We start from the raw sequence: 27,966 nt of genomic DNA, 5'->3' as shown, positions 1-27,966 counted from the left end.
AGGCCCATTGAACCGCATGTGTGGCCTCAATACGCTGCTTTCTTGTGGAAATCGAAATTCCTGTGCGAGCAGGTGGAATTCACGAATGTTGTAGTGGAATTATACACATGAATTTGTCCTAAACTGGGTAAGTTGCAGCCGATTTTATAGTTTTACTATCTTCAAATAACACTGAATGCACGTGATTTATTTTGGTTGTAACTATTATGGCAATTTTGTTTCACAAAGAATAGTATTGACTTCGAAGAGAGCTGATCACGATCACGACGGAACACCTGCTCGTGTTCGACCAATTGAAAGGAATGAAACATACATATGATTATGAAAAAGGGGATAACAGGTTTCTTCCTTAGCATTTTGTTGATATTATGTGTTCTTGTGAATGAAGGTAAAATAATCATAGGATATGAACAGTTATGACAAAAATGGTGTTTTCTCTGTGGCCTTGGCTGGTGGCTAGTTTATTTATTTATTCCATTTCTTTATGCCCAAACAGTTTCAAACTGGTTTCCATTTTGGCCCTGCGAACATAAATTAATACAATAGTTAGAAACTCATGATGAAAAGTAAAATTGACAAATACAACAAACATTAATATTTACAAATACAGACCACTGCAACATCATACACATGTGAACATTTAAATAATCAATGTTGGAATGGTCATGGTAAAAAAAATGATCAGCGGTGATACAATGATGGCGAGAGTCAGATGGAGGTGATACATGAAAGTATTGCATGGTAGGGTTACTTAAAATAGTTGTAAAGATTGTAATTTTATTTTCTTAAAATTGCAGTTTTTCTTGCAGTGAATGTAACTTGTGTCAAGCTAACCATGAGCTAACTAAATTAATAGTAACCAAAGACACTTTATTCCACTTATGGTGAATTAGTAATATGATGCTTATGGTGTCAGAGTTGTGAGTTGCACTTTCACAAAAAAATTGAATTCGATTATGAGGATTTTATGCCGATATTCTGAGGTATATTCACATTTTTCACGCAGCTTGTCCTCTCGATATGTAATTATCTCTTTTAATGGTTTTTGTTGGCATATTTATCATGTCATATGCATTTAGTTACATCTTATCTGTAAGGGTTTCTGTGCTACCTCCTTTAAGCAAACCAGTAATAATTGACATCTAAACATATTGCCATTGTAGAAGTTTTGTCTTTCCTGCTGATACAGTGGCATATTTCTGAAGAACCTGTCCCACATGACTTGCAGTATGACCCTTGAAATTGAAGCACCTTTCTTGCGGTCAACCCTTGGAACCTTGCCATCAATTCCCCCCATAAATTTTACCATTTGACCTTGTCAGGAATCACATTTCATGATATTGGTAACTCTTATTTTTCGGTGGGGGGGGAGGGTTAAAATTTGAGAGATAAAAATCTTGAATTGTTCAGTGCATCCCTAAAATTGCATGGAGATTTTAGTCAAAGACTTTAGTTGGGATTAGTCCATTCAAAGATTTTGTTTTTGAAAAGAACTATCAGGCGAGTTGTAACAGTTAAGTTGTTAAAATACATGCATATTAACACAGTCTTCATTGGGTCTGAGAAAAATGAGTTAGCATCAATCCTTGTGTGATAAATTTGAAATTGACACTTGTGATCCAGCATAAATTAACAGGTTTCAACACTCAGTATGTACACACCGGTATGTAGGAAAAGAGTACCATACTTGAAGATCACTCGACAGTCTTTGCTCAAACCTCATGAGAATGGTGTGAAAAATTCCAAATATTTCTGAATTTTCCCTGCTAAATGTGATATTTTAGGACAAAAAGATTTGTACTTTTCAACTGCCACTGTAGTAGTCTTTTGCAAGTACTGTACACAGAGAAAAGAATTCATGAACCCAAATTTATTTATCTAATTCTGACACTCTGTTTCAGTCATTTGATAATCTTCAGGCCTTTTTTATTGGTCCTTCGAAAATGCAAAGAAATAATGCCTTACAGTTGCTGAAGCCATCTGGTGAGAAAGTCTGTGTGTCGTAAAATACAAGTATTGTTTTACAGTGTGCTTGTGAATCACTTTCCAAATATCACCTCCTTGTGGAATGTGAACAGCACCGAGTGGTACATTGGGAGACCAGACCTACATTGGCTGCCATGGCAACATTTGGGTTTTCTTTGCAGGGGGCAGAACTGTTCACCAGGAACTGACCCTCAGGCTTGCAGGCAGTGTGTGGAAATCAGCAGAATGCGAAATGCGGGCTGTCTGGATTTGGTGTCTTCTGGAGTAATACTAGTTGTAAATTAGACATGAAAATTTAGTTGTGGTTGATCGCAACTTCTTTTCGATGAAAGTTGATAAAAGGAAGAGTTTCATATGTTTCTTGATTTTGTGGAGGTTACTGGATTTACTTGGTACTGTCAGAATGAAGACATCAGTTGGTGGAGACAGATGCTGACTACCGTCCAGTTGTGTGATGTTCCTGTTTAACAAAGGATGAAGAACTAACACCGCTAAACTCTAGTGTGTCTCACATGTACATGTATCATCTGTCATTGGAAAATGTAAGGCTACCTGTATGAATATGCTTCTAGCAAGAATGTATGACATTGATTTTAAGAATGAGTTAATTGGTTTCCTTGTTTCCTATTTTGTTGTGTAGGTCTGCCAGGAATTCCCCAAGAATGCCTAGCAAGACTTACGCTCAGACCTCCCGGTCTGGGCGATCGTCAAGGTCGGCCAAGTCTGCCCGTTCAGCAGGGCGGCCCTCCAAACAGGCTACAAATGCAGGAGCCTCACGCCGTTCTCACAGCAACAAGCGACCAGCGCTGCCCATGCCGGTCAACAACCGCCACTGGCCTGAGGATTTTGGATTTACGATAGCCGGAGATGCCCCAGCTTACATCATCACCGTCTTGCCCAGCAGCCATGCCCATACGGCTGGTTTACAGCCGGGGGACCAGTTGGTGGAGTTGAATGGTACCAATGTCACGCAACGGACAGCGCAAGATATTCAGGCCATGGCCCGACAGTGCCCCACGGTGCCCCCCAGCATTGTCGTGGTTTCCTGCGTCAAAACCGTCGAAATAGTGCGCGATTCAAAAGGACGATTTGGTATGACGGTGGTAGGAGCGGGACCCGTGTATGTCGAGGTGGTCCAGCCCCACAGTGCTGCCTCACGGGGAGGGCTGAGGCCTGGAGACATGATCCTAGAAATCAATGGATTACCCATCAGGCACTCTGATGACACCAAGGTGTTTGTCCAGGGATCTAATAAACTGCGTATGCTGATCATACCTGGTGCTGGCCACCAGAATGTCCGGAAACTGGCTCAGAAGTTTGAGGTACAAGCGAGGGATAGGTCAACAAGGGCAGAGACTTTCTTCAGAAAGGTGAGGCATACAGTATGACACATTTCCCTATTTGTAGTCCCGCATCTCATATGCAAAATGTGATTTTTTTAAAGTGATTTTTAGAAAGAATAAAAATAAGCGCTTTCAATTATCTTAAATTTGACGTGTGATTGCAGTAAGTGAAAAGGGACTTTTGAGCCAGAATTTCACTTTTCCTTCTTTAAATAGGGGGTGAGAATTCAGCTTTTTAGCTGATTTCACCTTTTTTGGTCTAGATTTTCATCTTAACTTTCAGATTTTTTATACCTGCTACAGTATGTATAAAATTACAGAAACTGTAAATGTTTCAGCCTTTGCTAGCTGTTTTCAGCCTTTTTTCATATGTGGCCACTCACACCCCTGCTTAAAAAACATGCCCAATGGGGGTATATACGTTACTGGTACATGTGCATGTATTTGTAAAGATGGATACTACTGGAAAGTACACTTTGGTTGAAATTTTTAATGATAAAAACAACAAAACGTCTTGCCAGTTTAGTCCTTATGGGATTTTTGTTGTCTGTCGTACATTAATTGTAGGCTACGTGTACCTTTCTTATGTATGCATTGCAAATGGTGCATGTTTCTCTTTCTGAATTTAATGAACCAGTCAGTTTATGACGTACATGTAAGTCCTATCTGGAGTGCACAAATACATGTACATTAATTCTGTTTCCCTTGGGACCACAAGCTTTTAAAAACAAAAGTAACCCTTTTGGCTTAACAAATTAGTAAGAACATCATAATTTCTTCACAGTTTCCCAGTTGGTCATACTCATAACAAAAAAACCCAAAAACTGCCAGACTTTTTTCAGTATACCGGTAGCATACTGTCTGATAACATTTGCTTGTGAATACATGTAATGTAACTTTAGGATACACTCTATCTACATGTACATCTTGTTCTCTGGTGAAAGACATGCTGCCACTTTTTGCCAGCTCAATTTATTCATGTACTAGTTCTATACCCTCAACAGTCCAGAATCGTCCAATTTTAATATGATTTTGCACACACCTTGGGGAGTTACATGTAGGGTTAAGGCAGGTGTTGATGTGGGCATCCAATCCCTCCTGCTCTGAGATCCCCTCTCAAAAAAAAGGTAAAAACATGGGGTAAATATTTAAAATATCTCACAAAATAAGTGAGTGCACCAATAGCATTATAAACGATGCATGTCATGTGTATAATTTTTCGTCATAATTTCCACTTGTCCGCAAAAAGGAGACATCTCTGGCCTCACCCACCCCTTTCTGGAAAAATTTCTGGATCTGACCCTGTAAGAGTCATTGAGATGGTCTTCCTTGTCTCTTGTCACTAATTAAAAGTATCCTTGCTATCCTCCATCTTACAGACTTTTATGTATGGTACTGATGACATATCACAATGTTTACCACAATGCATTGGTTGGATAGAATGTGAGGGCATCAGGGTAAACACTGCTGTCATTAACATAGGGCCTACAAGTTTGATTATCTCTGTTTCAAAAAGTTGTTTTGTGTTACAACCATTTTTAAATCTTCCAGAGAAATTATCCTCCACAGCTGGAAACAGTGAGATGCTGCCTTTTACTAAGTTCTGCATGACATTCATTTTTCTGGTCAGCACTTTTGTTCCACAGGGATACACATGAGTAGACCTTTTGTACTATCCCTCCGCGACAAACCGGAAAGATGGCTGCCATGCAGAATCTCTTTATTGACAATGAGGGACTTTGTTGGTTGTGGGCTGAAGATGATACAGAATGGGTGGAGCACTTTCTTCGTTAGCAGCTGACAAACCCTGCCTTTTGATGAGTCATGTATCGCATTAAAAACTTTGTGGTGAGACTGTAGTGGGTTGTTCCTCGTTCAGCGACAAAGTTTAACCATCTCAGTGTTTAACCATTTGCATTGCTGAATTTTGTGTAATTTCATTACACGAGATGTACAAGATGTTTGTCAAAATCTGTCAAGAGAATTCTGCTGTAGAACACTTCATCTTTGCTGATAAGGTTGCGCTGCACCAGCCAGCCTCATTCTCTGAACTGCCATAGCGTAAACACTGGGCACTATTGATTGTGTGGATGCTCCATTGCACACTTCACAATAGGGATTATTGATCAGTGAAGGAAGGTTAAGCTTTTTGTGACTCACTTCTGTAAAGGCAACACCTCAGTGGAGTCTCTATCGAGAGAATTTAAATTTATGTGCATTTATTACTGTGTGCTCTGCCCCTGTTTGGCCATTCTGTATTCTTGACAAAGGATTCCACACTTAGAACTTCCTCAAATATAGAGTGCGCTGTGATGTAAATGATGCTGCGTGTTATGCGTATAACAATTCAGAAAAGGGTTTAGTTCAAAATAAAATTACTCATGTTCTTCTTCTTAAAAGCATTCTTACTTCCTTTGCCAGAATTTTGACAGTGCCCTTTCTGCAAAACACAAGTAAGGAAAGGAAAGATTTGACAAATTTCAAAATACATGTAGGCCACATGTACAATGTAGCTCATCTTATTTCATTTTCTAAATGCTAAGTTTATGGAAATTAAAGTCAACGGAAATTATTTTTCAATAATTGTATCCAGAAAACTACTTTAAAATATCTACATTCTAAATCGTGGCCATATTGGCATTAGTAACATTGACAAACAAATTCATGTGTAATACTAGCAGTTCTGCTTACATGTATGTAGGCCTGTACCTACAATGTACTGTACATGGTTGTGCACTGTTGAGTACTAGATAGTTGGCATGCCTTCACGGTTCACCTGGCTCTGCAGACAGTGAATTAAAGTGGTTTCCTTAGTGATGGAGTCGTCACTATGGCTACTGTACACCAAGGTCACAGGGTGGGTGGTAGACTGGGTAGTTCTGGTATCATGTGTATGTGTTGGCCTGGCCTGCCTTCAGGCAGGACATGGCCTTGAAGTGGCTGCTCTCTGTCCTTAGACCTGTGAAAAGCCCATAATCAGTTGCATGTTGACTGGTTGCACGGGAACACAGAGCTCTGTGACAAGAAGGAAAATTTTAAAAGTACTTGTACAACAGATCAGGACGCCAAACAAAAGGACAATTCCTGTATGGCAGAACCATGAAAGGTCTGTCTTCCTCTCCCTCTGCTAGAACCAGTCACTGAGGTCTGTTTTCTTTCACAGTGGCAGTGCTGACATGGGGAGTTGTAATGGTTCTTTCCTCACCTTCCACCTTTGCAGCCTTTGTGCAATTCCCCACACAGTCCACTTGTGGATTGGGTTTTCACCGTCCACTTGTGGATTGGGTTTTCATTCCCACCCGATGCTGTGGGTTCACCCAAAATATTCCTCTCTTTTTTTTCCCATCTCTACAACTGTACCTGCTTCTCAATCTCATTGTCTCTTCTCTACAGGTTACCTGAGGCTTATGAGCTACATGCACATTGCCGTGGGCGCTTTTGGGGAATCCTTGGTTTCATTACCAGAATTAATAAGAAGAACAATGATGATTGTTTGAAATTGTTTCATACTTAGGTCAGAAAGTACGTGTTTCAAAAAATGACTGGCTATTCTAAACCTACTGGCTGGGCAAGTACTGTGTAATCGTAACTCCCCCCCCCCCCAAAAAAAATATGTTTGTTGAATTTGATGAAATATTCACATATCGTGAGATTGTTTTGTTCAAGAATGGTCCAGACACATCCACTGTTGAGCAGCAACAATATCAGATGTCGTATCATGTTACGTAAAATTTGAAAATTTGTGTTTCATATGTCAAGTCCAGAATGGCTGTGCTACCTGCAGTTACGAATATTACATTAAATTGAAAATGGTAAAAAATATAGTGCTGTGTGTTTGATAATAGATATATCATCTCGACTGCTATACTTTTATTAAAACATGAATAAGTTGGTAATCATAATTCAGCCTTGCTTTGACCATTTCCAGGTTTTTGTTCATTGTTTACCAGCAAAACCTTTGGTTTAAATAAACCCTGCTTATCTGGGAAAAAATCCTTTACATGTAACTTAATGCACTTTTCACTGCTGATTTCCTATTACACTAAACTTATGTGAGGTAAATGGATGTATATGATTCTATATCATTTTATGTACATTACCTACTTTTTTGTATTGATCAACATAATGAGTGCGTAATGGAACCTACAGTAAGCAAACTGCTTGATAATTACATGTACCAAGCAAGCTACCAAACCACAAATAAATTAGCAAAAGGATTCAATAAACGTGGACCGGTCTCAAGTAATAACTAGTTGCTGCTGTTGCTATAGCAACTCTGCACCAGTGGCAGCAGCTGGTGATGTGCATGCATTGTATTGCCCATTTGAGGATTGGTCATTAAGTTCTGATGATGGTTTGTCCATTTTATGCCATACGCTGTCACAGTTAAGTGACTTCAGCATCTGAACCGTATTACCATGGGCCTGGTGCTGTCAGAACATGTATGAATTTAAAATTTGTTTATTTCAGAGGATCTGTCGTCATGACCATTCCAGGAACAGGTGAAAATGTCAGTAGCATTTCCTGTAACAAGGGCATTGTAGATTGGATTGAATCAGGTTTACATATATTGTACACATATCCACATGCATAAAATATTTCCTTTTACAAAACTCCAACTGCAATAAGATAAAGTAAACATGTCAGAGAACTCAGCAAATATGAAAGCATTGAAGATGTCAGGGAAATCCCATAATTTTTTCTAGCTGTATTAGTCCACCTAAGACATGCATGCATTATGCTCTGAAGATGGTAATGAAAAGGGAATGTTTTCTTTCCCACATTTTAAAATGATGGGATTTCCACCTCCGTCCCCATATGACTAAATTATGATTAGACACACAGTTAAAAATATTTGCATATGCATATTTTAAGTAGTGCTAAAAGTGACATTTGTGTGGCATAACATTTATGATTACCTTTTTGGAATTATCAGTAATTATTTTAGAACATATTTAAACTTATTTTTTGAATTTTCATGACTTCGGTCAAAACAGCAACCCAGTCACTATGCTGAGTGAGGTTGTAGCAACATGCAGGAGCTGGAGAAATTGAATGAAGTAGTGACTCTTTTGAGGCAAAGAAAATTCAAAATTAAATGGGGCGTATTTCATGTCAATCAGTTTGCACCAAAATTTTGGATGCATGGTGGCATAACTCATATATTCCTCTCGTTCTTGTTTATTGTAGTTGGATGGTGTCTTCTACAATGATCATCTAAGGAAGGATGTCCTAGTTTCCCTTCTGAAGCAATATGCCAAGGACAAGAGGGTGGATAACTTTGGGCGTGCCCTGGCGTCCCTACTGACCACGCCCTCCCAGAGGCAGTTATTTGAAGACATCAGGTGATTGCCTTTCGACAGTTAATGTGATGAAGAAAGAAGTGCAGTCACCCGGTCTTTAATAGACAAAGAGGGCGGGTTATATGCTGTTCATAAATGAAGCCAAAGGCCAAAGGGACAGTCCATTAGTGGCAGCCACATGCATAACCTGGCCGCGGTCATTACTTAGAGATGAGATTGCTACACTTGTATTCTATACCTCAGACAGTAATGGAACTGCAGTGACAAAAGTGAAATGATTGAAAATTTGTACTCACAATTTGTGATATTTATATCCTCGGGCCAATTTCATAGAGCTGCTTAAGCATAAAATTTGCTTAAGTGGGAAAAACTTTGCTTAATAAACAAAGGGTAACCAGCTCAAACTCTTTCTGATTGTCATGCTAAGCAAAAAACAGTTAAATACAATCCCAAAACAATATACATCACATGGAGTTTTGGCTATAGTTACCAGTTACCTGATTTATCAAGTAAGGTTTTCTCGCGTAAGCATATTTTGTGCTTAAGCAGCTCTATGAAATTGGCCCCTGAACCCAGAAATGGAATCAACGGGTCGACACATGAATATTTTTCAACTTTTAACATTGGGTGTTGCACATAAGCAACACAACGGATGCCCAGTGTTTCTTGCTTAGCATATGCATGTCTTTTGTGTGAACATTGAATAAGGTCTGATAAAATGTGTTTATTTCAAAGCAGAGGGATTTTTAGTCTTAATCTCTACATTTTTAGTAGAAAAATATTCACAAATCCTTTAGTTTTGAAAAAGTTGTCTAACTTTATTTAGTGGCATTCAATATTTGTACCTATTTTAATGTAAGTTCGTTGCTGAAAATAACATATATATATCCATTTCCTTTTCTTATTTCCAGAATATTTGTTCCGCCAAAGCATAGAGCAAGGTTTGATTATCTCGTCAGCAAAGATCCTCCAGTGTCGGGAAGAAGGTTTGTACGCATAGCTATCAGTAATTTTGTTCAGCAGTAGCATCATGACAGTGTTCATGTACAAGTGACCAAAATGTATAGAGATAATCTGCATACTCACTGATATTTAAAATTGACATTGTCAGAAATAATTGATTTTGGGGCCTTGAGGCACATGCTTGGTGGATTGAGAGAAAAATATAAGAATAATATGCACTTGTTAAATTATATTATAAAAAGTAACAAAATGAATTTGAGTCAGAGAACCATTGTGGATGAAAACGGTTTCAATGAACTGCCCATTGCATGCAGTGTAAAGAAAAGGATGGATGGTCGAAAGGATATTGAAACTTGAGCTCTGCAATGGCTTCTGAATGAATTAAAAAATTTTTTTTGGATGACTTTTACAATGTAGGCTTAACTTTGCTAGAGCTTTCAAAATTGGCCAGGAGGTTTGAGAGGATTTTGTTCAATTCTGAATGGTATTGTTTCTTTATGTGAGGATTGACATTTACATAGTGATATATTTTAAGAACTTGGGAAGGCGTCGTGGAAAAATGGTCGAGGAAGTACAGTTTAAGGTCTTTCTTTGAGTCTTTTCTCCCTGACACTGAACTTCACCTACCATTTACTGTCGTCTCTTCAGGGTCGTTCAGATCGATCGCAGCAGTGGCTCCTTTGGTTTCATGCTGGTTGGCCACAGTCCCGTCATGATAGAATCGGTCGACCCAGGAGGGCCAGCCGAGAAGGCCGGGCTGCATGCAGGGGACCGTATCATCAGACTCAACGGGCTGGATGTACGGAAGAAGAGCCACGATGAACTTATCCTGCTGCTGAAGGGAAGTGGGAGTGCTCCCACAATCGCTGTTGAGTCAGGACCACCCATGCCATCCAGTGGTATGTAGACTCAACTGCTCATTTTCAGTCGATTCTATGTGCAGATGGTCACAGTTTTTGTCAGCAGGCTTGTGGGATTTATCAGCAAATCCTCTCCAAGACTTTGCTGAAATATTGCATAGTGAATTAAAAGGTTTCTTCTGAGCAAAACCTTTTTTTGTCAGCAGGCTTGTGGGATTTATCAGCAAATCCTCTCCAAGACTTTGCTGAAATATTGCATGGTGAATTAAAAAGTTTCTTGTGAGCAAAACCTTTCAGGGAGCCAGTTAACAGCAGTATATGTAAGGTCAGAATTTGGCTGGTACCCTGTTAAGCTAATGGAAGTAGTTCTTGTATGTAAGTTATTAGCTCTGTGAAATTTGCCCATTTGTTGTTGGGATTATCATGCTTAATTGTTACATGTAAAATGTTAAAAACTTTAGGATTGTGTGTTTTCCTGTGCTCTCATAATAAAGATATGCTATTGACAAATTGGGCAAACTGGGTAAATGTGCTGATGGAATTACTTGGACATTGAGAAAAGTTGGACACAACCAGTTTGAGTCATGATTTAACTCAGTTATCAACCCAGAAAGAGAATGACGGTTGAAGTCCCCGGCAGTATATTTTCTTTCCCAACTCTGAAATTGAAATTTACAGTTTTTACCTAATCTCACTACACACCTGTCAAAGACGTTAGCAGAGCAGCAGTGCAGTACTTCATTAGGTCCTTGGTTCGAATTCCACCAATAGCTAATTTTATTCATTCTTCTCACTGCATCAAGCAGGTTACTCCAGTGCTCCCTCCGTGACCACTCGCAGCATGACCACTGCCAGCGAGGTATCCTCCCTCTCCAACTGGCTGTCTGAGTCTGCACTGAGTAAAGGCACGGTGGATGAGCTGGGGGAGGTCAAGACAGGCCCCATGTCACAGAAGGACCTCTACGCTGTGGGCAGGACCTTCAAAGAAATGGTGAGCAACAACTCGTTTTTCCGATTCACTAATTATCGCCGGAAGTTCATATGATTAAACTGTAGTTGCTGAATGTACTATTATATTACATCAAGACTGAGGACAGAAGACATAAAAACTGTGAGAGTTTTTGTTGTCTTCTAAGGGAAACATTGTTGCCACTGGTCCTCAGACTGCTTGTCAGTGGTAGTGTTCCGCGTTGCACTTGTCCTGGATGTAATATTTTGTGCCCAAAATACTGACCTTTTTTGAAACCACAGGATCCTGCAACCACGGTCCTTTAGCAAGTTGGTCTTTTCAAATGCCTACCCTAGATGACCACTTCCTCAAGATTTGTTTGACATTTCTTACCACGTCATCACTGTTTTGAAGCTTCAAAGCTAAACTGCGTGGCTGTGGTCCAGGCTTCTTGAGGGCATCACTCATACTCAACCTCCATGGATTAGTGCCGTAACAAGCACTGTGAGAATCACTCGAGCATTGGGATGAGTGTAATGGAAGTGATGTGACACTAAAAATCAATTCCCTGGAATGTGTTTAAATGTTACAATGTGTGTTACGAAAGTGGAAATCCTTTACAGGGCATTTTCCTCAAAGTTACACATTGACATGTCTATGGTTGCGCCTTGTAATGTGTGTTGAGTCTGAGTGCAACAACTCTGGCATATCCGCTCTGAGTAGGAGCAAGCAAGGGCATGTCTTTACATGGAAATGATGGTTGTTTGGTAGGAATTCATGCTCAGGCGCATACGGGTAGGTTTATGTCCGTTCAATGCAGGGTGCAGTGAGTTCGTGAAAATCAAATTATGTTGGAATGTAGGGTTTTTTTGGGGGCGGTGAGCGTATGCATGAGCTCAGTTGAAACCCCCCACCGCAACCTGTCTCCTTTGCCATTGAGGGTGCACCTATACTCAAGAATGTGCTACCCACTGTTATATCTTCTCTGGACACAGATGGAACATCATCTCACTGGCCAGGAAAGGAAGATGGTCAAACGAGCCCTGCAGGAATATCACCAGTGCAGGTAAATGCACTTGAAATTCTGTGTGACAAAAAAAATGACGAATTGTATTTTTTCTTGCAGGATGGCCAACATATTTTCTTTCTTGAGATGTTAGTGTAAAACAAGTTCAGACAGAAGTTACAACAAATGACAGGCTAAATTAATGGAATACAGCACTGTGATTGATTAGCAATCTAGGTAATAGTTTCCATTGGCAACATGAAAATAATCTTGCCAACAGAAGGACCAATCATCCTTTCTCATACTAGTTTATTTCACATTTCAATGTCAAATACTTGAAAGTATTTAATGAAAGTAATAATAACTTACCTAGGCTATACATTTACAACACTTGTTAATTAACTCAACTAGCTGAAAAGAGATGTACATGTTCATAGAAATCTGATTCATAGTTTTGTTTGCTTATTTCCCAATTCTTTCTAGGAACTTGGACGGTTTGATAGTGGAGTTATTCCCTGTTCTAGACACCAATGCAAAGAGGACCCTGTGGCCGTACATCATTCAGATCCTCCCCGAGGAAGAGCAACAAATCTGCAAGAGGAAAGTCATCTATCTCATCGATAGACACGCTGCAGGTAAGTCTGGTGCAATGGCGTTTCCTGGGAAATGCTAGTGGTGTGATGCCTTGCTTCTGTGCTCGGTGTCTCTGGTTCACATACATGCACTAGCAGAGTGGCTGAGTAAATTGGGATGGAATACCATCAGTCTCGTTCACTTTGCAACACTAAAGATGCAAATCAGAGGAGCGGAACACAAAACTGTCACAATATAGTCGAGAGCTTCACAGAAAGATTCTTTGTAATGTACGCGCAGTTATGAAAACTGGCAACTTCACTGTTTAAATGAAAGCAAATAAGCATATGGGCAGGTTTTTAATTAGTCTCATATTTTTGGTTTTGAATTCAGTCAGAATTATTGTACTTTGTTAAAACACAGATTTACCTCCTAATCTTTGTCAGCCTTTTCTGGATTGAATTTGTGTATTCAATTCATGCAGAGTTAGCAAAGCCGCGGAACTAGCTTAGTGAGTCCAGCCTTAATGGTAACGACTGACCAAAATGAGCAGTATACGTGTGCGTGTACGCCAACATCAGTTGACCAGTGTTTCAGGAATTCTAGCATGTAGAGTGGGTTTCACTTTTTGTATGGGCAAAATAAGCTGAATCTCCAGGTGGGAAGGGTTAAACTGAGATTGTGCACAGGGTATCCTCCTGGAGGCAACAAAAACCCAACAAGTGTGCATCATTGTGCAGAATCAGTCATGTGCTTCGGAGTGAGGAGAACATCTGGCCATCTCAAGTAGATATTAAATCTGGTCAAGCCTGAAAGTGTCGGGAATCAGTGCTTGCTTCAGCAGTGCTACATACATGTGGCCATTTGATGAAGAACGAGGCTGCTTTCAACTGTACACCAAATTCCCTGATCTTAGGCTAATCGGTCAATTCCAGCACATTAGATTATATGAAAAGAGGTGCCTTTTATTTTAATGGATATTGTAACATGCTTTAAAAAGTAGTGAAAATCTGTGTGAATCAGAGCTCTTAAACAAAAGTCTCAGCAAGCCCTAGTTTGTTCTTATGTATTGTTTTAATTCTGTTGAATTCAGGAGAGATGGCAGTGCAGAAATAAGAAATGTTGCAACAACTGTGTGTTTAAAATCAATATGTACTTTGGTCTATTAAAATACAACGTGTAGTGATAAGAAATCAGGTCAAAATCTAATCCACAGTTATATGCAAAAATAAGATCAATCAGCATGTGCCACCGCTGTAACCCTCTCCTGCTTCCTCACCCTCCTCCCTGCATGATCTAACCACACCCCCTCCCCACCCCCATAGATGCTGTGTATGGTTCTAATGGGCGTTGGTGGACACGCCCCACAAATGAGCACCCCGATGCAATGCTGTCCCGGCGCTATTCCAAATCCAACTTTAATAAGAGTGCTAGCTACGACGTCGCGCCCACAACAGGGGACATAATTTTTGGAAGGCGGGAAGATGAATTCCAATCAGGTGAATAGATGTCAGATGATGAGGTTTAAATATCAGAATCATCACTCAGGATTATTTATTATTTATGCGGCCATGTGGGAGGCAGCCTCTCACCAAATGTAGTTGAGTCTATGATAACAAATTTATCACAATCTTGAGTCAAGGCACAAAATAATCAAATGATGTGTGACAAAGACTTTTCTTTGTTGTTATTTGTCCCCTATAACTTGACTGGACTTGACTACAATACTCTTACGCAACATTTCAATATAAAAATTAGCAAAGATAAAAAGGTGACATTCAACAGTCGCTTCAAGTGGTCTTAATTTACCCTTGTAATGTATCACTAATTGCTTCATTAACCGTTTTGCATGTGCCTTACCCATTGGTTGGCTCCTAATATTGCAGTATCTGAGGCAACATTGCTGCTTGAGCAGGACTACTACGAGAGAGCCAGGCGTCATCGTCGATCATTAGATTGTAAGTTACCGATGGGACTAGCATTAACTTGAATGTGTAATCCTGAGGCTGCCAACACAAGATGTGATCGTAGAGCTTGCAACTTTACCGGCACCCTACGCCTGCAGTAGGCTCGAGATTATTTGAATTGGTGTATGATTACTTTATTTTCTATCCTGATGGATTAGTCAGACTATTTCACAAAACAAAGCACATGTGGTTTAGTACTTTGCTGTAGCTCTCTACTGGAAGCCTCTTCTTTGGGATCATAGTCTGAAATGGACTCTTTTACACCATGTACTTAAATTACTTTATGTGTCAAATATATTGATTGATGCATGTGATAGTCTTGAGTCTGATGATTCATGTAGGGCTGTGGAAATGAAAAAAATGGACACTGTAACTTGCCTCCTGGAATTTCCCTGCTTGAGGGACATGCGACCATAAAGTGCCTCATGCATTACCGAAAAAATACCAGCGATGGCAAAAAAAAAAGAACTCGATAAATACACTTTGTTTAATAGTCAAGTTTGCATTATTTTAATCTTCAACCTGATGACTCCAACAGATGAGGAGCCACCCAAGTTACTGAGCACCAGGAGACTTGATCATTCTTATGGAGGATACTCACTTCGTGATGCTAGTTTGGGCTCAGGTAACAAAGAAAAGGAGATCCTCCACAAAACATTTATCTTGGCTTCAATTGGCACTGTGTGCAAGATAATGCAAACTGGTTAGGATAGGAAAAGTTACAAGAAGAATGCTGTTTATGTGTTGTCGGTTTCTTAGTGAAATTTCTTTCCTGTCCATTTTTTGTCGCCAAATTGCACGTGATTTTTTTTCTGGACTCGGCATGCTGTCATCTGTTATTACATGGATGCGTGTTGTCGCATGTCTCGAACATACTGTACATATCACTGCTGCATGATAACTCATGCTTATTAATGCATGATAAACTAACACTTGACAACGGTCATTCCTTGTGCACGACAGGGCTGGCACCAGACCGCACCCCGCCAGAGGACCATGCCCCTGACTCCTACCCCCACCCTTCCTTCCCTGATACACCTGACTACCCTCGCCACCCAAGGTACTCGCGACAGCCCTCACCCGATGAGTACTCACAATACGACGACTGGCCAAGGTATGAGCGCCAGTCCCGACGTGACACTCGCAACGCTCCCAGACAGCCATTGCCCCGACCCCGTAGTGTTGGTGCTTTGCCAAGAAGAAGAAGGGACGAGTGGCAACAGCCCAGCAGAGGGCGCCGGCCTCGGACACGCAGTGTCGGGGAGGAACTGCATCACCATTACGATGAATATTATTACGACCCGCAGTACCACCCCTCCATGGCCTACTATTATGGCACTGGCCCCAGGATCCATGGCCACACCAACGTGCTCTCCGGTGATCCCAATGTTTATCCCATCCCACGGGATTATCAGAGGGATTATCCACCCCGGGATTATCCCGAGGATTTCCCTGGGGACTATTCTCCCACCTCCCCATCTGATGAAGGTAACTATGGTTCCGAAGATCTTCTTATGTACTAAACCTGACTGCCTGGTTTGATGCATTTACTAATGAGGAGAGTGTTGCTAACTTGCGACTACCAAGTTTTTTGAAGTATAAAACACTTTTTTATGACGTGTAAAATAGAAAGAAAAAGGCAGTGTTTGCAGTGAGTCTTTTGGCAGGTTAGTGGACGTTAATCCACTGTTTAAACTGAATCTTTTCTGGATGTATCATGTTGAATTCTTTGAAATTATGATTATCAGTATTTTTACATAAATTGTAGGTTTAGAGTATTGTGTCACCTCAAAATGTGATTTTGAAAGTTCATGTGCATGTCAAACATCCTTTTGCCTCTATACATGGGCGGGGAAACAGTTTTGAAAATGGGCAGGGGTAAGCCCAAACGGGGGCAGATCCAAGATGTTTTGGGGAAGGGATATTTTTCTAAGTAACCTCCATTAAATGTAGTGTTTTATGAGAAACAATACATTCATTCAGGATTGTCACCTTTGGGAAGTGGAAAGGGAGGTTGGGTTTGTCCCGACCCAGGCCCTGTTTGGTTGGACAATTTGTCAACAGTCCGCTTTTTAAAACATGTCATTATTGTCTAATCTCATGGAATGAAATGCAGTGACCTTTGATCTATGACTGCATGGATTTTGATTGTCATCAGTCCTTCCAGTTTCACCTCCCATTGTATTTCATAAGTGTGTATGGAAGGAGTACATTCTTGTGGTTATTTCAAGGGGTAATTTTCTTGGAAGTGTTTGTATGTGTTGTATTTAACGTTGTTTGGTGTTTTCATCCCGCTTTGTGTCCAGAACAGTCAGTGTGATGTACTTGTAAAAAGAAACTTTCATTCTCATTTCAGAGCTGTCATCTAAGACTTTGCTTATTTGTGTATATTTTGCATAGAATACCTCAACAAATTATGCAGCTCAGTATATAAGTTGGCCCTACATAAATGAAATGCTGATTTGTTTGTGTTCATATTAAATGTCATTAACTTGTATTGTAGGTAAATGGTAATGGGCATTAATTGGTTTCCGATCCATCAGTTTTTCATTGGTGATGGAGTGAACTTGCTTACTGAGGAACCTCTGTCTTAGTTTTTGGAACAATTTCCTAAGATGCAAGTTGAGATTCTGTCTTTGGGATGGAATGGGTCAGGACCGGTATAATTTCAAAAGTGGAAATCACTGAGAAAGGCTTTCTGAATGTAGATATTTTGGAGAGAAAAGAATCATTTCATACATTCAAGAGTCACATCGTAAGATTCTGATGTTTGCCTTGGGAAACTAACAACCCCTCCCTCATGAAAAAACTGACATTTTCGCTCGTTAAAAGTAGTTTTCTGTAATCCAAAAGCCCCAAATAAAATCATTACATCAATTATCAGAGGTCATGGCTTTTTCGGTGGGCAGTTAATATTTTGTACAGAAAAATGTAGGTATCATAGTTTGAGAGGAGCTAAGCATTTGATTTTGAATCATTGTCTGAAATCATTTTGTTGATTTTGCCCAGGTCATTTTGAACAGGGAATTACAGTGGAGCACTTTGTTGTACAATATGTCTGCCTGTAATATGTTGTGATTGTGGTGTCTTACTTAAACCATCTACTGTGTACAGAAATCGTAATTTTGAAATTAAAAAAGGATACATACCTTAAAACCTATTTTTACTGATTAATGAAATAAAACATATTTTAAAGTTCTGATAAGCAAATCATTGAATAAAAGGATAACTCCAAAGAAATTGAAACAAATTGTCATATTTGTGGTAAATATTCTACTTTGTGAAGCAAACTAGAAAAAGATGAAAACTGAGCTTGCAGTAGTGTAGTGAGTAGAGGTCAGTCATTGCGCTATGTAGATGGTTTGCATAAGACATCACAAATAGTTCGGTAAAAATGTTTCTCTGTGCTGTTTTACTACTTGCTTCATTGTAGAAGCAGACAATTGTCAATGTCCATGAGTTTTTTTTTTTTTTACTGTTCTGTGGAGTTGGTTTTCACATACATGTTAACATCCAAAAATTTTGATTCATTGTGATTGTGATATCTAATCTTCCCTCTGAAGGCTTTTATGATTACTCGATTCAAACATCTTGATGGAATGTTCATCAAATCGACTTTTGTCAGGTCACAGGGTATTCTAAATTCTCGACATTCACCTCAAATTTATGTCGCTAAATTCCTGTATTTAAAATTCTCCTGTTCTATGCAAACCATCTTTACAGAGGTGAGCCAGATCAGTTCCAAAGAAGTGTGTGATTTAATGTTTGAAATTAGCTGCTGCTCGGATGTTTTAGCAGAAAATTTGATGTACATATCACTGTTAATTTGACAGTTTTGAAATAAGTCACACTTAGACTCGGGCAACGTTTTGCTTTGTACAGGCATGTAAAACGTGGGACAGTTGAGATTGAACTGGCTGTGATCCCTCTGTTTTCGTAGTGCGCAATGTGGCCTTTAATGCTTGGCTTTTCCCCTTCATTCTTTCTTGTTACTGACGCCAGCTACGCCAGAGGGACAACCAAGAGTTCTGCATGGCATGTATTTGCCTGGATTCAGCGAAGGTAAAAATATTAATTGTAATCCCGCATAATAACTATTTTATAATCGAGTTCATTTAAATGAGCATTTGTAATACTTGTACAATATAAGCACGGCGTCAATATGTTAAGGAAGTGGTATACAGAATTCATGAGATAGTCGTGACTTTGTGTTACTTAAATGGCATTCATGAATGGGGATAATAGGGCATCTGTTCTGTTGTCAGTGATCTATCTGCTCCAACATTTTGAGCATGCTGGGTATGCTGCACATATTAAGAAAAATGACAATACCTTGTGATTTTTGGCAGACATACCCTTTTTCCCCCGTCATCTGTGTGCCGTGTTTTGCTGCTTATTTGCCTATGTTCTGCTTGTTTACATGCATGTAGAAAATCTAACTGAAAATTGGCATTAGAAATAACTGTATGATTTAAAAGGCAATTATTGATTTCATTCCTTCTCACTTCCTTACTTGCGTGAATTGCATTTCTAAGAAAATTACTCCATTCTTGACACTCTCTCCAACACCAGAGAAAAAAAAATAGTGTGACACTTAATCTTTCTTTGCAATTTTAAGTAGTGGGTGTGGTATAGTTTGAAATGAACACCAAATGATATTTGTGCATGATATGCATGTTATTTCATCATCCCTTCCCACCTGTCATTCCATTCGTTCTCCCTCCCCTCCCCTCCGTGCCTCCAATTTATTCAACTAATCACAGACGAGGGTGAGACAGACTTCACCGACTACCCTTCTGTTAGTGAAAACTCTTACCCCCAACATCACCATCGCCAATACCACCCTGCCCCTCGCAAACCGCCGCCCCATCACGGAAAACGTCCCTCCAAGATGCGCCACTCCTGCACCCGAGATGATGAGACCACATCGGGGGTCTACTCTGCCCCCCAGGCCCACGATAGGCGAAAACGGGGCAGTTTGTATACTGTAAACCCCGAACAACTTGAAGGTAAAACATGTGGCGCAACGTCTGGCTATTGTTTTGACTTCAAGCCAGTGGCCATTTGTTTTTCGTGCCCTTTTTTTTTTTTGTTCTTTTTGCGATGCTCCGAATTGGGCGAGCAAATACCGAGTGGCACTTGGGCATAATTTTGCCATCATGATACGTGATTTTATTGATGTCATTCTGAACTGACGGCATTTTGATGTCATGTGCAGTCTGTCTGTGTACGCTGCTTTGCTAGAGCCCACACCTTTGGCTCTTTGGCCCACTGCTCTTAGGATACATATTGCTGTTTCAAGTAGTGCATGAGCATGCATTTGTAGCTGCATGAGTTTCTAGTTCTGAACCATGTGCCTTTACCTGTACAAGGGAAATTGTTTGGTTAATATGGCCAATTAATTTATCATGTCATTTTCTGTTATCCATAAATCATTGTTTATGTGCATGCCTGCATGACTGTTTTTAACATTTTCAAGTTGTTTTATTGATGAGTGTAATTGTTTATCTTGGAAACAAATAGTTCCATGCCTGCATTGTAAAGATATCAAAATAACATCAATTGCTTGTTTTATTAAAATTCATCCACCTAAAAAATTGCTCACATCATTGATGTAGAGTGCTGTTAATTTGCCATGCATTTACAGGTCATGGAAGAAACTGTGTATTTACACACTGAAAGAACTTGCATTTTTGTTCACAGTTGTTACAAGCATGCTTTCGGATGAAGACTCGGTGTCCATACAGAGCTCTGCTATTCAGACACACTCCACCACCCATCCGGGATTCAATACCAACAATAACACTTCATTTCTTGTCAACGGCCGAGGTGTCCCACCAGCATCAGGGGACGGTGGTGAGCAGCTCAGGCCCAGTCCCCACCCTGTGAGCTCCACTCCTGTCAACGGCCGGCCGGTTTCCCCACTGGGCAGCTTCATATCCCATGCCAGCAGCCACTACTCCCTCTCGTCCCAGCATTCCAGTTCCCATGCCTCCGTCCACAGTAGCGCATCCCGACAGCGACAGCTGCAGCGGCCCAGTTCTCCACCGCCCCCTCCCCCACCACCCCCGCCCCCGTTGCCACCCCCGGCCCCGCCTTTGCCAGAGGTCAATAATAACAGCTCATCGTGGCAGCCGGGCAAGATGGCGGTCAAGCGGTTAAACTGGGAAAAGCTACAGGCTACAGAGAATACTGTATGGAGTGGGGTACGTAAGCAACAGCTCAAGTGTCAGCACGCTTTACTTACATGTACGTTTGGCTCCGAGTGTGTTGGCGACCTTCTTTTACACAGTTTTCATGTGTCCCACTTAAGAATTGTCACAATTCCAGTCGGTACCCAGGATAATGCCTTTCATCCATGCTCAACCTGAGCCATGAAATGACTGCACATTATATTCTGTTAACATAAACTTATCATCGGGGTGTTATCTGCATGTATATAGTCAAAGTTCACTCATGACATCTGTTTACAGGTGGCTAGGCTTGTTAGCTGAAACCTAAAATGAATTGGAGCAAGCCTGCCACGAGATCATGTGAACTTGGTCGTGGATTGGGGTGTGAGATTTTCAAATAACCCCAATATTACTTTGAAATTTCTTGCATATTTTTTCAGTCAGAGGCTGCTTTATACATTCATACCTGTATTCAACAAGCTAAGATGCAACGTCTTGTCAAGAGTGTGAGAAATACCGCGTATTTGTAAATAATTCTGACAAACTAAGGTACTATTCACAAGACTTGACATTTTCCTGAATGCCCCAAGTGCTTTTGTTTATTAGATTGGTGAAGGAGAGGACTATTTATCGGATGTCATCAAGCGCCTGGAGCTGGAAGAAAAATTCAGCGTCAAAAACAAAAATAAAAGTAAGGTCTCTATTTTTCACCCCTGAGCCCAAAGCACTGTGAAGAATACAATGCCTGGCTGCCAAGTCATATGTATTTCATGATGTGCGAAAAGCGAGGCTCAGTGATACTAGCGTTGAAGCTTACATTTTATACATGAAACAGACTACACATCTCTGCATTATTGTGTCAATGTTTATATTAAAAGAGAAATTAATTTTAACCAACAAGTCAGTGTCACTCTGAAGCATGGAAGAGACTTCAAACTTTTCAATTTCATCACTTATTTTCTTGTCAAATATGTCAAGTACTTTTGCTTTGGCTTTTAATAGTAAATTTTTACTTTTCTTTACAGCTTCTCCCAGGGACAAGAAACCACAAATTGCAGTCATAAACCACAAAAAGGCCCACAACACAGGTAATTCCTTTGGATTCTAAAAAGGCCTTTTGCTCATTTGAACAAACATACATCGCCCTGCAGTCATGATCATTCTGAAGTTCTTTCTGAAGACAGAAGTGTAAATTCTGAGATGTTTTCAAGTAAACTGGTGATCTTTATCCCCTTTCCCCCTTTCCTTTTCATCTTTTTCTCTTTTTGTTTCTTCCCCTTTTTCTTTTTACCCCTTTAATCTTTTTTTCAAATGTTGTCAGTGGGCAAGTGCCCCTAGCCCCCCTGCATGGCTTCTGTTACTCCTAAATTATGTAAAATTTAACACTGATAGCCTCCAGATTCTTTTGAACTTCTATAGAACAAATAGGTGTCTTTAACATGATCGCACCAACTGTTTCCAACTGCTTTTTTTTTCCTTTGTAAACCAGCGCTCCTCCTAGGCCACTTACGGTTGTCCATTGATGACATCAAGGCGGACATTCTGCAGATGAAGACAGACAGGATCTCCACATCACACCTACAGCAGCTGTCGCTGTATGCACCAGACTCCACAGAGGTATGCTGTCAACTAAACCCAAAAAGGCAACCGAGTTGCCATCAACTTGGCTTACTACTTTTGCTGCCACTTTCAGGTTCAAACCCTTCAAATGAGCTTGATGTGATTTTGACGTTTCTCAAACATTCCCAGATTGAGAAGCTGAAGAAGTACAGCAACAGAGTCTCCCAGCTGACGTTACCCGACAAGTTTGCCTACGAGGTACAATGTCTTGTCCAGTTACAGCTCCTCTTTATAAAAAAACCTGGCAGGGGACAAACAAACTTCCATCTCTACCATTCGCAATGCGCCAAACGTAAAATTTATTGACCTGCTGAATCTGCACCTTTGTTACAAGAAAGGAGAGAAGAAATGCAATGCACTGGATGCCTGTTTCTAGCCTAAGATAATTCATTTGTTTGTGGTGTGAACCTAAACAGAATAACTGATGCAGGGTATTTGTTCCCCCCCAAATACAGCACCAAAGCTGACCATTTTGGCAGTCGGTGTTTCCTTATCAACCTTTGTCTATGTCAACTTTAGTTTGGCATGATTTAGGAACTAAGAACTTATGCAGTTTCTGTGATGCGTGGCCATGGGCCACTCCATGGATTGCATTTTCCTGTCAACGATGGAAACAGGAAACCTGAATTGACAGGTCACCGATCGATCAATAAGCATGTTGCAAAAATTGAAAATATGGAAAAAACAGCCATTCTGGTATTTCACTCTGCTTCATCGTGAACCAGCCTTCTCTTTGTGTCTCTCAGATGAGCCAGATACCAGGGTACAAGCTACGCATAGAGAGCCTGCTGTTCAAGTCCAACTTTGATGAGAAGTTGGAGGAGATATCCAAATTGCTGAAGGTGATTGAGCAGGCCGCCATTGAGCTACGCGGCAGTCAGAAACTGGCCAAAGTCCTGGAGGTAATGTAGTAGATTATAAGGAGTGGGATGTTATAACATTTGATTATTTCACAAAGTTGCATATATTTGGTACTGACAAATTTTGTATTGGTAGAATTTCAAGTACGGTGATTCACTTTAGTAGGTCCAAAAGAGGACATCTGTTCCCACCCCCCGTTCTTGTTTGGTGTAGAGATGTTGATGGGATGTACTTGTCCTTCGCTTTGTTCTCAACCACTTATTCAAATTATTTGAAAGTCCGAAATTTTGGCTCAGATGACAAAAAAGTCTCACCTCTTTGTTCCAATTTCACCCCAAATCCACCTCCACTTCCTCTTTCCAAACGGCTGAATGCGTTCCCCCATTTCTCTGGATGCCGGATCCATGACCGATTCACATTCTGTGCCTTGTTTCTCTAGCTGGTGCTGGCCATGGGAAACTACATGAACAAAGGTAACCAGCGAGTTGCTGGAGCAACAGGCTTCAGAATCACCTTCCTGACTGAGGTAAACCCAGGGAAGAATCCACAGGACACCAGGCTGTATTGTTACTACCCAAAAAATTTCGGAGGTCTACTATTATACTGATAAAACTACAACTCAAACTACTGTAGTCTGATTGGTCAAGGTCATCATTTAACCATAACTGAAGTTGACAACTGCTTATTTTTTATTGCAGTAACGTAATTGTCTACTTTGGCGTTTACCTGTTGGAAACCATAAAACTCAAAAATTTCAGAATCGTGGATAAAAATCAGATGTTTAAAGTTTTTCAAAAGGAAGCCTAGTGTTAAGATTAAAGAATTTAACCTTTTGAAGTAGACTGATTTTTTTCTGTTACATCCTGCATTCAAAAATAAAGAAAAATTATGCAATCAACTTTATGTTTTGAAAATCATTGACATAGACCTGTGTTTCTCCCATTTTATGTAGCTGGACACAACCAAAACAGCAGATAATAAATCCACGTTCCTCCACGTTGTTGCTAAGGCTGTGCATACCAATGTGCCAGAGGTCGTAACCTTTGGAGATGAGCTGCCTATGGTGCCCAAGGCAAATAAAGTGTCACTGAAAATGGTGAATGACGAACTCAAGGAGGTCGAAAATAAACTTGAGGTAAGATTTTGGTATGTCTTGGTTTTCAATGTGGAATGGAGCAGGGGATCAACCACCGTGGGTGGACAGTTTTGAAAATTTGATTCTCGCATGTGCTGCCATTTTGGATTTGAACTGGCCAGGTGATTCCCACAGGCTTGCTTATGTGGTTAAGATTTCTGTGCCAGTAAGCAGAGGGTCTCAGGTTTGAGGTAAGTGTTCTTCTCCACAGTGTTCTTGAAAAGTGCTGAGCTGTATAAATGCACATTTCTTTCATGCATGATACCAACGTTTCATCATTTTCATGATTAGTTTTTTTTCAAACAAGTATCTTTAATCTGATTGATCTGGGCCATTTTCATTTTTGACAGGATCTGGTGCTGGATATTGACAAGCTGGAACCTGGGGACATGACGCGACTCCCTGATGACAGATTCATGGAAGTCATGGATGTATCCTGTTTTAAAAAAAAGTCACTCTAGAGTTCGTAGTGTAAAAGCACTGGGGCCATTCCTTTCTGACCCCCCCAAATCTTCGTCGTCTCCCCACAGACATTCCGAGATTGATATTTCCGTAACCGAATCACATAAACAGAATTTCACAGATGAAGCGAGAGATCGCCTTGAAGTCATCGAGAGCCTGCATGCCAAGGCTGAGGAAGAGTTCAAGAAGACAGCGCAGTACTTTGGTGAGGAGCCTGCTACCACCGAGAGTGATGCATTCTTTGGAATCTTCTCTGTTTTTACCTCCAAGTTTGCAGTAAGTGTGATTTTTACAGTTCCAAGAGAAAGAGTAATCTTGAGTACGAGAAGATATCCTTAGAGTTAATGCGGCGGGAAAAACCCCTACTTATCCAAAAAACCCAATTTGCATGTGCACCTACAGTGTTAGAGCTCAAGGATGGTGATACACTAGAGGTCAGGGGACAGGTCTCTTCCCCCAATAATGTCTGCTATGCCTCCTAGTTGCCTGTCTGCACAATGCAGTAATTGATATTGCCCCAAACAAAAAATTGAAGTTATCTGTGATCACATGGCAAGAAAGGCCCTTGTAGTCAAGGATACTGATGCCCGCCTTGCACTTCCCTGTCAACCCCGAGTTGAAGTGCACCCTCACCGGTATAAAAAGAAAGAAAGAATGGTATGAAGGTTTCCAACCGGGTTATTGCACGTGTTCGGCGTGCCCGCAAAGAACCATACATTCCAGAACAAATTCATTAAGTGTACTCAGCGTGCTCAGTGTTAATCGCACGTAAACTATGCCGTGAGTTCGTTCCAAAGGACCGTCAATTTCACTTAAAAACACGCCCTCTTTTGTTCCTGCTCGGAGTGGACAGGAAAAGGCCCCTACTTTGTCCCTGGGTACCGGGTGGGGATTGAACTGAGGTAAATCAGAGGTGGAAAGGTGTTAGAAGGTCTCACTTTTTCATCCGGACATCCTTGATGACCGTCAATGTAAGAATTACAATATTATAATTGGAATATCCAGTGGCTATTATTTATGCCTTCCAATTGTATATTTGCTTCCTTCACACTAACAGAAAGCTCACAGTGAAAACATACAGAAAACCAAGTCGCCTTGATTGACATCCTGTACCGGAAATACAAAAAGGCTGCTCGTGGTGTATTCACACGTGACTAGAATGTCAGCAACCGCATGGCTAGATGCACAGAAAGCACGACCTTGATGATGGTGTAAGATTATGAGTGTGAACAATCACGTGCCACAAATGCTGTGTAATTGGATATTTCAAAAGTGAAATGGTTACTCCGTGACAGTTTTTCCAAGATGTCTTGCCCTAATGTAAATTGATTTTTGTGCATTTGGTTTCTTTACGTCTGTTGAGTTGTCTCCAATTTGTATAGTGCTTTCACTTTAAATTACTGTACTGCATAATTATATGTATGCAAGTTGATAAGTGGAGTGTCCGTGTTTGTCTGCCATAAATTTGTTTCCCCCAAATTGTTGGCTGAAATGTTTGGAGTTGCAGTTTGCATTATAACAATATTGTGTGAATCAAATGATATTTAAAATTGTAATCAAAGGTTTGTATTCATGGAAACATCTGCTACAATTGTTAACGTTGAATTTAATGTTTTTGTTTTAAATAAATAGAAGATAAAATAACAGTAACGGGCCCAAAACTGAATATGTGACCCGCTCTGTGAAAATGAGTCATATGTCGCCAGATCCACTTTTTGAGTTTTCATTTGTATTGGAAAGAATAACTTGAGTGTTTGTTTGGATGTATCATTCAGTTTGGCATCCCGATAAAAGTGGATACTCCATGGTGAAAATGCTGTGGGTTTCTATTGATTTACACTGTGCAAAATTATTCTAAAGGACTTTTTATTCCAACAAGGCTCTGGCAACTTAAGACTCATTTTAACAGAGTGGGTCACATATGGTCTGGGAAAGAGATCTTCTGATGCATATAAATAAATTTTCTTTTGGCACAATTCTTACCATTATTTTTTCATTACCATTTCATAACATTCTCCTTTTGTCAATTCCCATGCTGTCTACAACCTTCATTACATGTACTTATTTAAGAAAAAAAAGCCCACCAGTCGTTGAGATGCGCCATTTCTCTGGTAACTTGCATTTAATTCACTGTTAGTTATGCATGTCGAAAATCCACCCTCCAGTCAGAATTTTCCCATGTGGCAAAGACATTCTGGCCCCTTCTACACTGAGAATGCCACACAATGGAGGGATGTCCTCAGAAACTCAGATCTCTTTAAAATAAATTTATTTTAAATCTAATGCATTATGTGTACCTTGATAAATTGGTGTCTTTACACAAATTTTGTACAGATAATTTTTTAAAACAATCATACAACACTGACTTGTAAATATCATTGTTTGTTGTACAGGCTCTCTTTGTGTGCTTCAGAAATCATGAATTCTAAATTAAAAAGTAATTTAATGAGTAAGTCAATGGCAACATATTGACATAGTTCCAATATTACTGCGTGGCTCATTGAAATATGGCAAGAAGTACATGAACTTCCAGCCATTAATCGAAGTGGGCTGACTCCTGGAAATAAGACTAGCAACCAGTTGCACATTATGGACAAATCGAGTATCTGGAATTTCCTCATCGATAATAAACATGGAGTGTGAGTTATGTAGTTTACACAGTTCTTGTAAATACCCTTTTTGTGTTAAGTAGTAAACATGACCAGTATACAAACAGAAAATAGTTCACACAGAACATTGTGAGAATAAAATATCCAGACAAGGTA

The 27,966-nt window shown here is 40.2% G+C and overlaps 1 protein-coding gene across 6 annotated transcripts; it reads left to right on the top strand.

The window, feature by feature from the left end:
* The first annotated feature begins 19 nt into the window (after window positions 1-19).
* Window positions 20-27,966, top strand: LOC110981786 (delphilin-like). 6 transcript variants are annotated; one of them, XM_022239676.2, is made up of 25 exons: window positions 20-127; window positions 2,627-3,356; window positions 8,520-8,674; window positions 9,544-9,618; window positions 10,244-10,494; window positions 11,259-11,446; window positions 12,400-12,470; window positions 12,894-13,045; window positions 14,309-14,482; window positions 14,870-14,941; window positions 15,489-15,575; window positions 15,914-16,438; window positions 18,953-19,012; window positions 19,714-19,959; window positions 20,654-21,156; window positions 21,730-21,814; window positions 22,149-22,211; window positions 22,613-22,740; window positions 22,873-22,941; window positions 23,490-23,645; window positions 24,044-24,130; window positions 24,557-24,739; window positions 25,090-25,170; window positions 25,313-25,477; window positions 26,259-27,966. In XM_022239676.2, exons 2-25 carry the CDS (start codon window positions 2,649-2,651, stop codon window positions 26,298-26,300), a joined length of 4,326 nt encoding a protein of 1,441 aa, XP_022095368.2. In that variant the 5' UTR covers window positions 20-127; window positions 2,627-2,648; the 3' UTR covers window positions 26,301-27,966. The 6 variants fall into 6 exon arrangements, with proteins under 6 accessions (XP_022095368.2, XP_022095370.2, XP_022095366.2 ...); XM_022239674.2 differs by lacking the exon at window positions 20-127 and adding an exon at window positions 2,032-2,528; XM_022239675.2 differs by lacking the exon at window positions 20-127 and adding an exon at window positions 2,045-2,528 and having other exon boundaries at window positions 11,262-11,446.

Source organism: Acanthaster planci, linkage group LG07, assembly GCF_054643075.1.
Source record: "Acanthaster planci isolate LZ-2023a linkage group LG07, COTS_SCS, whole genome shotgun sequence".
NCBI classification, from domain to species: domain Eukaryota; kingdom Metazoa; phylum Echinodermata; class Asteroidea; order Valvatida; family Acanthasteridae; genus Acanthaster; species Acanthaster planci.
The sequence above is the reverse complement of the archived record's forward strand: the minus strand, read 5'-3'. Positions and strand labels throughout refer to the sequence as shown.

Excerpts from the sequence above, each read along its gene's own strand:
- LOC110981786 (XM_022239674.2), top strand. Across the intron at positions 10,495-11,258 it reads ACCACCCATGCCATCCAGTG|CAGGTTACTCCAGTGCTCCC; the intron begins GTATGTAGACTC and ends CACTGCATCAAG. Across the intron at positions 22,212-22,612 it reads CAAAAAGGCCCACAACACAG|CGCTCCTCCTAGGCCACTTA; the intron begins GTAATTCCTTTG and ends TTTGTAAACCAG.